Genomic DNA, 14,199 nt, shown 5'->3' with positions numbered 1-14,199 from the left:
CATAGGAGGATGGTTAATAAATTATGGTGGTACATCCTTATAATACATACTGTGGACCTATGTTTACTGACATGAAAAGAGGGCAGTGGTATTTAGTATATTGTGAAAAAAATCATGTATTACTTCTACAATCAGAAAGCTATTTTTATTTTGGAAAAAATGTAGCTTAGTGTTCTAAAAACTATAACGACAATGTACAGTCCTGTGGATCAGGAAAAGGTGAATTAATGGGAGGGCTTTAGGTTTAAACAACATTTATTTATAAAACTTATGAACTAAAAGACGAATACGTATCCTCGCACAGGAATAACCACATGTGATCAGAATGCTCATTAAAGATCCCACCAAACTAATGTCAGCACTGCTGAGGCCTACATGTTAACTTTATGAGGAAAGCTATTATTTGTTACCTCCCTAAAATTTAGAAACTTGCTCTTTAGTTCTCCATGTACTGACAAAACTCAAGTATTTCTCTTTCTATGAAATGTAATGAGATAAGTAATAAGGATCATAATCTACAGCAAACTGAATATTTTATTATTTGAACATGGTTCTCAGTGAGGAAAAACTGGGAAAAGGAGAGAATTAAAAAAATAGGAACTGAACAGTACTTATCTTGTATCCTCTTCAAGGAGAGAGATGGATGAGAGTACTTATTATAGTTACAAATGAGGTTACATCATCTGTTCCTAGTTTTCTGAGTTAAGTTTAAACATATAATGAAAGGGTGAAGAATTGTTAAGTAAGGTTATGTCCACACTTTATTAAACAAAGGAAACAAATATATTTCACATAAAGGTAGACATTCTGACACTTATTAATGTTCATATATTATATGACAAGGTCTTTCTTTGAGCTATGAGATCTGCAGATGTAATAAAATCTGCCTTATAAATTGTTGATCGTGTTTTCTCTTCATGTTTCTTTTCAGACCTCAACAGGGCAGAATATCTAACAGAGCAGAATTTCTCCTAGACTTGATAAAAGTGTTAACAAATGTCAGCAGCCAAGAATCTTGTCAATCGCAACTCTATTTTTCCAGTTGCTCAGGTCCAAACACTTGAAGCCATCCTTGACTTCTCTTTCTAACGTATTCTTCATCCAGTCTGTCAGGAAATTCTGTCAGCAAAACTTTTAATATGTCCAAAATCCAACCACTCTATCCTTATCCCTTTTGCTACCAATCTGCTCTAAATGGCCACCATTTCTCACTCAGTTATTGCAAGAGGCTCCAAACTGGTCTCCTTGGCCTTAACCTTCAAACATCTATTCTCAATACAGCATCTCAGTGATCCAGTCACTAGTTGGTTCCAAATCATATATTGACTTCTCCTATTATTCAAAAGAAAAATCTCAATTCCTTACAAGAGCCAACAAAGTCCTATAGTACAGAGCCACTTGCTATCCCTCTGACCCGTTCTCTCATTATCCTGCCTTTCATTCACTGCTCCAGCCAAACTGCTAGAATTTAATTCATATTTCACTTTCTTTTTCTTTTTGAGGAAGATTAGCCCTGAACTAACATCTGCTGCCAATCCTCCTCTTTTTGCTGAGGAAGATTGGCCCTGAGCTGACATCCATGCCCATCTTCCTCTATTTCATACGTGGGACGCCTGCCACAGCATGGCTTGATAAGCAGTGTGTAGGTCCACACCTGGGATCTGAACTGGCAAACACCAGGCTGCCAAAGCAGAATGTGCGAACTTAACTTCTGTGACACTGGGCTGGCCCCATATTTCACCTTCTTAGTGAGGCCTTTCCTGACAATCTTATTTAAAACTGCAGTCCACTCACTCTACCTACCACTCAATACTCCCGGGCTCCTGGCCCTGTTTTGTATACCTAACATTACATATATTTTGCCTACTTATTTACATATTGTTTCCTTCACTATAATTTAAACTTATGATGCTTATGATGATTTATGATGATTTAACTTATGAGGATTTGTGTGTGTATGTCTGTTTTGTTCATGCTATATTCCTAGATCTAACAATAGTGCCTGGCATGTGGCACTCAGTAATTAATTGTTGAGGAAATACAAATGACCCTTTGAAATTTTCAGGAACTTTATGTCCTAAAATATGGTCAATTTTTTAAAATGTTTTTGTTTATTCATGAAAAAAGTACAGTCTCCAGTTGTTGTGTACTCTATACATGTTCATTAAACGAGGCTTTTAATTATATTGTTCAAATCTTATATTTCCTTCCTGATATTTTATTGACTTAATCTATTAATTACCACATGAGGGAAATTAAAATCTCCAAGACAGTGAATTTGTCAATTTTATTTTATGTGTACTCAAGCTATGTTATACGCATTTGGAATTGTTATATATTCCTGGTGAATTGCTTTTTCTGTCAATATTGATCTCTAGTAATCTCTACTAATGATTTTGCTTTAAAGACTAAAAGAGCTATAACATTACTAGCTCTCTTTAGGTATTTACCTATCTTTTTTCATTCTCTTTTAAACTCTCTCTGTTTTAGGTGTCTTGTAAAAACTTTGAAAAAAATCTGTTTCAACATTGCAAATAAAAAATTTAGCCCACTTACATTGACAATGACTACTGATTTTTAAAAGTTCATTCTACTATCTCATTGTGCGTTTTCTGTTTTCCATCTTTTTTTCTCTGTTTCTTCCCTCCTGCATGCTGTACCCACCCCCTCATTCTTGCCTTCTTTTGGCAAATTTGGTGAATCTTTTTCCTCATCCAACATTTTCACTCTGTTTGTCTGAAAATTATATACTCTCTATTCTTTTAGTGATTACCCTAGAAATTCTGGTGTGTATATTTTACTTAATAAAATCTAGTATTAATAATTATCTCTATATTCCTCCTGAAAAGTACAAGGACCTTAGAATGCTTTAACTTCTTCACTCTTCTTCTGATTTATATGTTATTACTGTCCAGGGTTTTATCTTAATTTTTAACCCCTTGAATTAGACATTAGTGTTTATAAGATCAATTTTTGTTTAGGGTTCCCACAAGTTTAACATTATTTTATGCTGACCATTCCTTCTTGCATCTTATCCCTTCCTTCTTTCTAGTTCTCTCAGGGAAGACGCTGTCCTTCAAGGGTCCTAGATTCATGTGGGGATCTCTGATCCAATCGCCCACTCTGCTTGAGCCCTAGGCTTTGTTTCCTGATGCTCTGAGTACACAGCCTTTGTAAACTAAGCACTTCATTGCCAGGTGCCAGCAGATGGCCTTAAGGCAAACTTTGAGTTTGCTTACTCTTGTGGAATCAAGTATCCTTGTCATTTCAACCTCTGAGTGTTTCCCTTAGTTTCTTGCCAGCTCGACCATGCTTTAAACAAGTATTTTAAATATATTATCCAGCATTTTCAGATGATCTGACTAGGAAGTTTTTCTCTGCAGATCATTCTGTCTTGTTCCCTAAATATTTTTAGGTAACTATTGTAGTATTACTATTCTTTGAATTTATTTCATATAAATGTTTTATTTACTGTGTATGCTCCATTAGTGAAAAGTATAACTGAAAAAGCCATTTAGAAATTGAATTTGTTAACAATTTTTTGTGACAATTAGTCACAAAATAATTTCTTTTTGCCTATCAAATATATTTTCTATAAGAGCCACTTCCAAAAGACTACCCTTTTTTTCTGAATTCTACATGTAAATATTGACTCCAGCATAATATATATTTTCCCCCAACGTCTTATTATAAAAATTTTCAAACAACCAGGAAAGTTGAAAGATTCCATCATCTTTTTACAATATTGTTTTATCACATATCTATCAATCTCCCTTTCTATACATCAATTTGATGAGGATTATTTTAGGCTGGTTACTTTTAAAACTGTAGATGAGAAGGGGGCTGGTTACCTTTAATAAAAGCAACTCTGAGGAGTGGAGTTTGCTTGCCCTTTGTTGGGAAACATTTACATTTGTAAGGGAAACCTCCATCTGTAAAGATGCCACCCTCTCTGGCCAGGAAGAAGGGGGATGACCTTATCTCTAGAAACTCTTAATCAATGCCAAAGGCAAGAACTTAAGTTGTTTACTGCCTGGCCACCTCATGTAACTGACTCCCCCCCCCCCCCAACATCCTCCTTTGTCTTTGGCTGAAGATAATATTTAAGCGGTAACTTCTGTCATTTACTCAATCCGGTTTGATTCTTATCTAAAAGTTATAGGACCACCCAATAACCAGAACCCTACTGGCACTGATACCATTTTAACAACTCTTTTTACATATTCTTTCCTTTGCCTTGTAAAGAGATAACTCACATACCTATGCCTTAAATTTAGCCTTACTCTCCACCCATGTTTGTAGCAGCAGCTCCCCATGCCAGCAGCAGCTCTGACTGCCCATGGGTCCTGTCCCCATGCTATTCCACACGATTTTCTAAATAAAAGAGCACTACTGCCAGATCTCGAGAGTCCAAGAAATCTTTCTTTCGACTCCTCGGCTCACCGACCCTGCATCAAATTCATCTTACATTTTGTTATACTGAAAGGAAAATCCAGACATCAATGATGTGGATTAAGGCTGCCCCAGCTAGAGAAGCTCAAGGTGACCTGGCCTACATGCCAAACTATATGACCCAGTGGACTTTTTTTATGGTATGAATTAGGACTGCCCCAGGGAGAGAAGCCCGGGGCATCCTCACCTGCATGCCGATCTATATGGCCAGATTCATATCTAAAGTTATATGACCGCACAATAACCAGACCTCATCTGCACTGAAATCATTTAATGACTTTTTACATCATCTTTTTCTTTTTTTCCAGTAAAAATAAGTCACGTATCCATGCCTTATAAAATTAGCCCTAACCCTCAACTCAGGGCAGCAGCAGGAGCTCTGCCTGCCCATGGGACCTGTCCCCATGCCAGCGGGGGCAGCAGCAGGAGCTCTGACTGCCCGTGGGTCCTGTCCCCATGCACCAGCTCTGCCTGCCCATGGGTCCTGTCCCCATGCCAGCGGGGGCAGCAGCAGGAGCTCTGACTGCCCGTGGGTCTTGTCCCCACACACCAGCTCTGCCTGCCCATGGGTCCTGTCCCCATGCCAGTGGGGGCAGCAGCAGGAGCTCTGACTGCCCGTGGGTCTTGTCCCCACGCACCAGCTCTGCCTGCCCATGGGTCCTGTCCCCATGCCAGCGGGGGCAGCAGAAGCGGTGGCAGCAGAAGCTCTGACTGCCCATGGGTCCTGTCCCCATGCTATTCCACACTATTCTCTAAATAAAAGAGCACTACTGCCAGACCTTGAGAGTCTAAGAAATCTTTCTTTCGACTCCTGGGCTCACCGACCCCGCATCAATCAATACACTTTTCCACAAATATTTCATAAATATAATATTTTTATTTCTAGGCAATAAAGCTCCCTTGCTCAACATATTGCTTACTATTTTATAAGCACTTAAAAAGCATGAGTCTCTGTGCCACAATCACATAATACCATTTGAGTCAGAAAACAATAGTCTTACAGTTAAGAGGGGAAATAAACAAGTAAAACAAATTATTAATCCTTTATAAATATATTTCCATGTTAGTAAAATAAGCTTCATCTGTGGCACATTCATTTGAAATATTTGCCCTTTTATTTCATCAATATCTAGGGGTTCCTATTATAGTTTCTATTTGTTTATAATGAAAAGCTCTTGTTAATACTTCCCCATTCGGTAGTTCTGGAGGACTGTTCAATTTCATGGAGGCAGAGAGGTGAACAATCACCTTCTAACCTTAATTTAAGCAAAGTTACATTTGCCTTCTGTGATGTTGTGATTTATCATAAGAAGTATTTCTTTGGTCTTTGCCCCACTTCTGGCACAGAGCTCCTAAAACCCTTGAAATTTCCTAGGTGCTAAAAGCCAAGAAGGCAAAAGGAAAGTCTTTTGTTATTCATAAGAAGCCCCTTTAAACTACACCTGAATTTATATTAATGAGGTAACTTTCCGAAAGCCCTTGAAGATGGGGCTGGTTGTCAGGGAAACCAACCACATGATTAGAGGGTTTTGGCTCACCCTAGACCTCCAGGGAGGGGGAGGGGCATGGGTGCTCGAGGTTGAATTAATCACCAATGGCCAGTAATTTAATCAATTGTGCCTGTGTAATGAAGATTCCATAAATACCCAGAAGGAGAGGGTTCAGAGAGCTTCTGGACTGGTGAACACCTGGAGGTGCTGGGAGGGTGGTATGCCTGGAGAGGACAAGGAGGCTTGGAGTCCTTTCCCACATAACTTGCCCTACGCATCTCTTCGTTGTCTGTTCATTTATATCCTTTAAAAATATTGGAAATAGTAAGTAAACTGTTTTCCTGGGTTCTGTGAGCTGCTCTAGCAAATTATCGAAACTGAGGAGGGAGTAGTGGGAACCTCCAATTTGTAGCCAAGTGAAACAGAAGTTGTGAGTAACCTGGGAACTTATTTCTTGTGAATGGCATCTGAATGAGGGGAGGTCTTGTGGAACTGAGCCCTTAACATGTGGGGTAGGTGCTAACTCTGGGTAGTCTTAGAACTGAATTGAATTGTAGAACACCCAGCTGGTGTCAGAGAATTGGTCAGTGTGGGTAAAAAAAACCCCACACAGCTGGTGTCAGAAGTATTGTGAGTGTGAGAGTAAAGGAAAACACATGAAATTTTTTTCTAGACACCTTCTAGGTGGTGTCTTCCAGCTTAATGATTTTATGAATTAGACTGTATCATCTTTTTAAAAATTTTATTATGATAAATACTATATTTAGCTACCATATCAAGATTATACTTCTACTGCTTTCTATCTTTAATATTAGGAGCAATGATTTACATTTATAGGGAGCATTTCTTTATGAAAATCGATCACTTTGAACACATACAAAAAGGTGACAGGACATGAGAAGTATGTTTTAAGTTTAGATTCATTTGGATTTGGAGGGACACTGTCAGGATAATTTTTCATACTTGCTGAAGATAAAAAAGGCCAAGAAACAAAAAGATGTCTGTGGACTTCCTCTATTGTCAAGATTAAAACAAAATTGTATACAAAAGAATTTATTTTAATAACCCACACAGTATACTTGTCTATTATCACAAATTTATACTATGACCTCACCCTTTATATGCCGTATGAAATTAAAATCAATGTAATATTTTCTTCTTCTCTATCAAAATAATCCAATCTGGACTCAGGCAATCTGAGTCCTTAGCTCTAACAGTGAGTGATCTTAGGTACACCCCTATTCTGATGGCACTCCTTTTCTTTATCTTTAATTTAAAATTTCCTATGATGGTCTTTACTGTTTAGGACTTATTCCATTATCTAATAACATTTTTTTTAGAATGCTAAAATACTGGCTAGCCTGAGTATCTGGGGTAATGCAATTCTAGCACTTCATAAATACAAAAAAGTATTTGGCCTGTTTCTCTTCCCTTAAGCAGGAAAGTTTCTTGGCAGCAGACTAAACAAAACAATGGTTCCAACTTAAACTATCTCATTTAATTTCTTCTAAACTTACTTTTCTCTTTTCATAATGCCATGTATAGCCACTTATCAAAACAACTAATAAACACTAATTATAATTGAAAAAGTAGCAAAGCATGCAAAAAAGGAAACATGGGAAAATCTAGCATACCTCAAAGGAAAATGTTCCAGATGTAACCACACAAAAAAGCACAAGCCTAATAATAATAATAGTAACAATAACAGTCATCTCATCCCAAAGTACATCCAAAAATAATTAGAATACTGCATTTGAGGAAAATCAATGAACAAAAATATTACACATTAGTAGAATGTGTGAATATTAGTGGGATACAAGCATCTTAGGGCCAGCAGCATTATGAAATGTGATGCTTATGCACAGCTAAATCACTGCAGAAAGTCAGAGAGGCCAGAGACACAGTGAGGCCACTAAGACTGTGCCTCCAAAACATCTGTTTCATTCACATTAATCATTTTTGAGCAAGTCAGGCAGGAGGTGAATTCATTAATATTCCCCAGAAAGAGAGAAAACAAAATAATACCGACAGCAAAGAAAAAGGCCTAAGTTCAAATAAATGTGACATCAGCCCCAGTATTTTTTGCAGATGTTCATATGTAGAAGACTGCCTCATTCAGGGTGAAAAGTATCTTGGAATATGCTAAAGTCACTCAGGTAAAAAGGCAGGATTCAATTACAGATCATAACTCCTGCAATATATTAACATTGTTCTCAGGTTCTAAAAAGACTGTTTTCCAAAGGCTTCACTGTTGTGTAGAGAGTGAAGTGCCACTTTATAGTTTACTCATTTGTCAAATGATAATACCCCCTTAACAGGGTTGTTCTGGGAAAAAAGCAGAGACTATACATGAAATTGCTTGAAAGAGTTAAAAAGAACTATAACAGTTGGATTGTAAGTAAAACTCTAAATTCAACTCAATGTAATACTTCCTTTTGGTACATGGAGTTGAAAATTCTATTACTTTCTGTTATAAAATATATCATATAAAAAAAGTATACAAAATGTATACATTCAGCTAAAAGAATAATAAGTTTTAATGGACACCCACTCATCTTAAGAAATGGAACATTCCTAGTACCTTTGAGACTCTCATGTGTCTATTCCTATCATATTTCTCTCACCCCACTCCACACTATCCTACATTTTGTGCTAATCACTACCTTGCTTTTATTTACAGTATTGACACATTTATATGTATCCCTAAACTATCTATCATCTATCTATCCATCTCTGTCCATCCATCGGCTTTTGACCTTTATATATATGGAATATGCTATGTCCTTAACTTCAACAGTATTTTTCTCAGAGTAATTTCTTGACATTATTATCCAATTTTGCATATACTCCCTAAGGTTAAAGGAATGTATTATACCCATTTAAGGCAGAAAAAATGAGGAAGAGTGAAGCTAGCAACTTGCCACATTATATGAGAGGACAATAGACAAATCTTTCTACAGTAATTCTGAAAGTAAAACAAACCAGTGACCATCTCAGAGCTTTATAGCACATTCATATTTTTAGCTTCAATTAAAACTAAAACATTTCTCTAGTACTAGAAGCACAATTAATATTTTTAAATTGACTTTACATAGCTGATATTTTTTGTTTTCATATTAAAGGGGAAGTTATATTAAAGTGTACTGATATTGTAAAAGCCCTAAACAATATTCAAATATAGTCCTTAAAAGGAAAACAAGAACAAAGTAAATCAAGTATATGAAGAGAAGATTTGTTTTCCTCTTAGGGAATAGACTATTAGAAAACAGATAGGCATACTATGAAATACTCTAATTAGAGAAGATGGCTCTTTAAATAGGTAATTAATCTGACACTAATCAATCCAAAGATATCATTCACCTGAGCAAGTGGTGGAAGAATCTTCTTGCATATTTGCTGATTTGGTCTCTATATTCCAATACAGTTGAATCCAGGAGTGGTCTTGTTGGAGCATAGAAGGTTCCAAGGCTTGCCTCAAGCTGTGCTGTGGAATTCAAACACAGCAGCACTAAAACAAGTGAAATTCCTTCAGTTACAACAGAATACTCATGTTTGCAGTCAGGCAGGTTTTGCAAACTTGGATGAAATGTGAGCTTTTTGCAGGAAGGATGAAATTAAAATATGACAGCTGGTACAAAAACAAACCTGTGTACAAACTTTCACTTGAGGCAAAGCTGACAATGACTCTAAGCAACAAAAAGCTGTCAAAGCTGAAAAAATCCATAATGAACCAACCTCTCACCACAAATGGGTAATTAAAACAGTGACTCATCAAAGTAACACAGTTTGAACTAGTATTTCCAGTAAAATCAACTCACAGTGTACTCAACATTTACACTCTTTAGCTGAAAGGAGAAAACTAACCTTTCCGCATTGGGGAATTGAAATCAGTATTAGAAATGTTCAGAAAATAATATAAATTAGAATAGCCTTATTGGAGTAATATCTTGCTCTATTAAAATTTTAAAGAAATGGTGAAAGTTCCTATAACTTCCCTAAATCCTGTCGTAAACAATAAGATTGTTGGTTTTGTCCAAGTGTGAAAGCTGACACCCCTGGGAGGGGTGACATGCTAATCTGCTCTCTGTCAACTGACACCTTCGTAGGAAAGAAGGATCAGAGAGCAGGTTTTGATAAACCAGAGGGACAGAGATTGGGAGAAAAAGGCACATATTGCCTACTTCACAATTTTACCAAGACACGCCTATGGGGTTGTGTTTCCTCCCAGAAATACCTGGAAATTATATAATTACCATAATGGCAAGAGTATGAGTATGTATGAGAACACAACAGTTCACAGTAAGACTCCACTGATTTTTATGCTACTAGCACTGGGTCAAATAAACAATTCCTTATTTAGCAAAACTCTTTCGTTTTAGGCTTATTTGGGTTTGAAAGTATTAAATACCTCATCAGAGTAATTGCTATGGACTTGGCTAAGCTGTTAGCAATTTCTTTTTTTCATCTCAAATCTAGACAGTAAAGTAAGGTGAACTTTAGGGGTATTTCCTTTCAAAGCAGCAGTCAATTTAGATTAAAATTGAATACAGCAATGAATTGTGAAAACAAGCCAGATTCTCTTGCCGTCGCTTGTTTTCTTGACAGCATGTTTCGCACATCTCAAATGTTCAAGAGGCTACATGGAATACTGGTTAACTCCCAGCACAGTTATAGATTCATTAGATAGCCCAGCTTGATGTTTAAGGCAGAAATGAAGATCTCAAAGATAACCACAACACAGCTACAAAGAGCTCACTGGGTTCCACTAATAAAAGGAAAACAAATTACCATGTCAAATTTGTTAGATTCAGAGAGAATAAATCTCAATAGAGGAAAATTCTGAATATTTTAGAAATGCGTTTTGCAGTTACTTGGGGGAAAAATGCATATACCTACTTAAAATTTACATATTCTGATAGCCCAGCATCATGCAAGCATTTTATTCTAATAGCCTAGTATCATATAAGCTTTTGTGTGTGTGTGTGTGTGTGAGTGAAGAAGATTGTCCCTGACCTAACATCTGTTGCCAATCACCCTCTTTGTGCTTAAGGAAGATTGTGCCTGAGCTAACATCTGTGCCAATCTTCCTCTATTTTATATGTGGGATGCCACCACAGCATGGCTTGATGAGTGGCATGCAGGTCCACGCCCAAGATCTGAACTCACCAACCCTGGGCCACTGCTGATGCAGAGCATATGAACTTAACCACTACACCACCAGGCTGGCCCCTAGTACAAGCTCTTTATTGCCCTATCTCGCCCCTACAGTTCCTTGAAATATCCTTTATTAAGGCAAGAATCTGATAATGCCCATTTGTGAATTTCCTAATAATCTGTCTTACAACACAGAAATCTTACAATACAAATTCACTAAGATGCTAGCAATTTCTCAGTGTCCTGAGAGTCAATATCTTCTCTTCTCCATGTTTCTTCAACTCTAAATTTAGGGTCTTTTGTATAGATTGTGTGTACTATAATAGGCTTCCTTTAAGGACTCTACTTCTTTTTTTTTTTTTCTACTATGTACCCAATCTTGAGAATGTACCAATACTAGGAAATAATTACTTGAGATAACTGCAGGCAGAAATATTACAGTAATACCTAGTACCCTAAAATTTTAAAGTTAGACTCTTCTTTTTATTTTTAACTAATATTCATCAAGTACATATTGTGGGCCAAGCATTGTGCTAGGCATTTTCTCATTGTAGAAGTACTGGAATCTCCATAGATAGGTTGAACTAGCTTAAAAAGGACATTCAATTAACATTACATAAACATTACTGTGGGCCTCCTATGAGTTGGGCCAAGTCCCATGATGCAAACTTCCTGAAGGAACATGTTCTTACTGATTATTCTTCTCTAAAATTACTAAAATAAAGGTTATGTACAGAATTCTATCGAAACAATCTGTTTACTTTGGGAAACATAAAGTGGAATAAGAAAATCTAAAATCAAGCAAAGAAAATAGTAGGGAAAAAAAGCTCTCTAGTAAAGATCTTTTGACATATTTCCTGTTTTCCCTACCTTGTAAATTACCTAGGGACAGTTTCTCATTGTCCATGATATCCCACCATTAATGTCAGTGCTTATTGCAAAGATTTGAAATAAAGATGCAAATAGAAGAATGTTTAGGTGCAATTTACATTAAGTGAATAAATAACTCATAATAAAAACAACATATACTGGATAATTGGCAAATATAAAAATTAATTTCATTATTGTATGTGGCACTTTTTTTTCTTTTTTTTTAACAGCATCTTATCTCTCTTTAACAATAAACATCTGAGATCATATGGGCAAAATTACTAACTGAGGGAAGGTAGGAAAATTCAAGCAGGCAGAAGGGAGAGGTATCAGAAGTACAAGTTAGAATGAAAACAAGAAGGAATAGCCTGGGCTGCAATTCTCATACACACAATTGTGGGAAGGACAATTGTCTGGACAAAGGATTGAGGTGTGAGAGAAAAATTTATTGATATCTAAAGTGAAGGAGGAATAAAGATCTTTGGGGCCCTTTGTCTACCAGACCCTAGAGACTACATGAAATTCTTGATCAAAGTTTGAAATCTGAGCATATTCCACACAAGAACTTAGACCAAAAGGTACAATGACTGCATTGTGAGTTCCACCATAGGTATATACAGAAAATTTGTTCTTTATGTTGACAAATACTATACAGTAAGTACCGTATGGGCGTAATTATTTGATATCTGATCTTGTCAGTTTTAAATAGGGCATTAACATTTTTGTCTTTTAATCTCTAATTAAACATAACTCAAAAAATAACTGACTCAATAAAATGTACTTTATATATATACAAAACCCATTTATGAATTATAGTTCAAGTCTGACCTTCTCTCTCTGGAGTGAGCTTTTGTCTAAGAAGATGGTTTACAATGGCACTCATGCTGATAAAGCACTGGTGGCCCAGGGTGTCCCAGTTCATACTGCTCAGGATGTTTATCGCCTCACAGATCTCATCACAGTGAATGTACTGGAAGATGATGTCTACCAGGCCTAGCTGTCCTCGCGTGAAGATACCTGTCACAAAAAATGTAAAACCAAGTGAATCTTTTAAAAATAAAAAGTAGTATAGCACAATTAACTTTTCCATAAAGGAAAAAACCAGTAATCATTTCTTACATTATGCTAGAAATGTGGGATTTTGGGGACCTAGAGTAATATTGCTTTGTGGTTAAATCTTCATTTTAAATACCACCTACCAACTCTGTCTAGCTTATGCTTATCATTCAGTCACATATTAACTAATTTAGACTCCACATAATCAAACTGCTTAGACTAAAAGTGAATAAAAATGAGAAGAATTTTTAGGTAGACCACAATAGCTAACCCTACATCTTTCATCAGTCATGTAGGTCTCTGTTGTATACCTTTAAAGACAGGGTTTTGATGCGAATACAATTCTTATTGACCAGCTTTATTAGCTTTAGGTTGCACTCAGCCCTATGTACTTGGGTGGGGAGTGGGGGGTACAAGTATCCATGACAAAAATGATGTGTCTATATAAATGCTTCTAAGTCTGTTTTTATTAATGAGTACTCTCAATTGATAGTTTCTTCATAGATACCACATATCAATTTATTTCAAATTGGCATTTAGAGATTATTCTCTTCTATTAAAGAAATGATCAGCATTAATCCTGCTATTGATCCCCTTCATAACTAGTATTTGCTATAAAATATCTTGGTACAATCTAAACACATTGTTTACCCTTTTAAATGAAAAAAGAAATCTATTTCTAATCTTAGAGGAGAAAGAGCACAAAACAAGGGGGGGGGCATTCTGTTCTAGTTTTATTTTATCATCTTTTACATATTGCTTATCTCATTTGAAACTAACAATTTCTGTGTAATCAAATGATAAGGTACTAGGGCTTTTAAGCAGGTTATTATTTTTTAATCTTTTAAAAATGGCTGGCTGTAAAGTCTTTTATCTTCAGCCAATGTTTACTGATTTCAGTGAGTTTACAAAAATTTCTCAGTACAAATAATTGCAAAGCTAAATGAGAAAATGTATGTGAAATTATTTGTAAGCTGTATAGTATGTAAAATATTACTGCAATTCTTCTTTTCATTACTATCATCATCATCATCATCATTTAACTGGAATAGTATAGGTTTCTGGATTTTAAAAGATATATTAGTTCATGAGAAAGATGCTGAAATTCTTCATACTAACTTCAAGTCACATCAAAATGAGAACTTGTGCTATATCTAACAGGACTCAACTTGATAGG

General features: G+C 36.2%; 1 protein-coding gene across 7 annotated transcripts in view; it reads right to left on the bottom strand.

Annotated features, from left to right (window-relative positions):
- The window catches only part of WDPCP (WD repeat containing planar cell polarity effector), a 379,254-nt gene that overhangs the window by 215,298 nt on the left and 149,757 nt on the right, over positions 1-14,199 (bottom strand). For all 7 annotated transcript variants that reach the window (XR_011426040.1, XR_011426041.1, XM_070235381.1 and 4 more), the window contains 2 exons: positions 12,795-12,983; positions 9,303-9,426 (listed from right to left, as the gene is read on the bottom strand). Coding sequence is in view for 5 of the 7 variants with exons in the window: in XM_070235381.1 (XP_070091482.1) it covers positions 9,303-9,426; positions 12,795-12,983 (313 nt within the window). In the remaining 2 variants the exon portion in view is untranslated. The remainder of the gene's footprint in view (positions 1-9,302; positions 9,427-12,794; positions 12,984-14,199) is intronic.

This window comes from Equus caballus, chromosome 15, assembly GCF_041296265.1.
Source record: "Equus caballus isolate H_3958 breed thoroughbred chromosome 15, TB-T2T, whole genome shotgun sequence".
Taxonomy (NCBI): Eukaryota; Metazoa; Chordata; class Mammalia; order Perissodactyla; family Equidae; genus Equus; species Equus caballus.
Note: the sequence above shows the minus strand (reverse complement) of the source record. Positions and strands in the feature narration are given on the sequence as shown.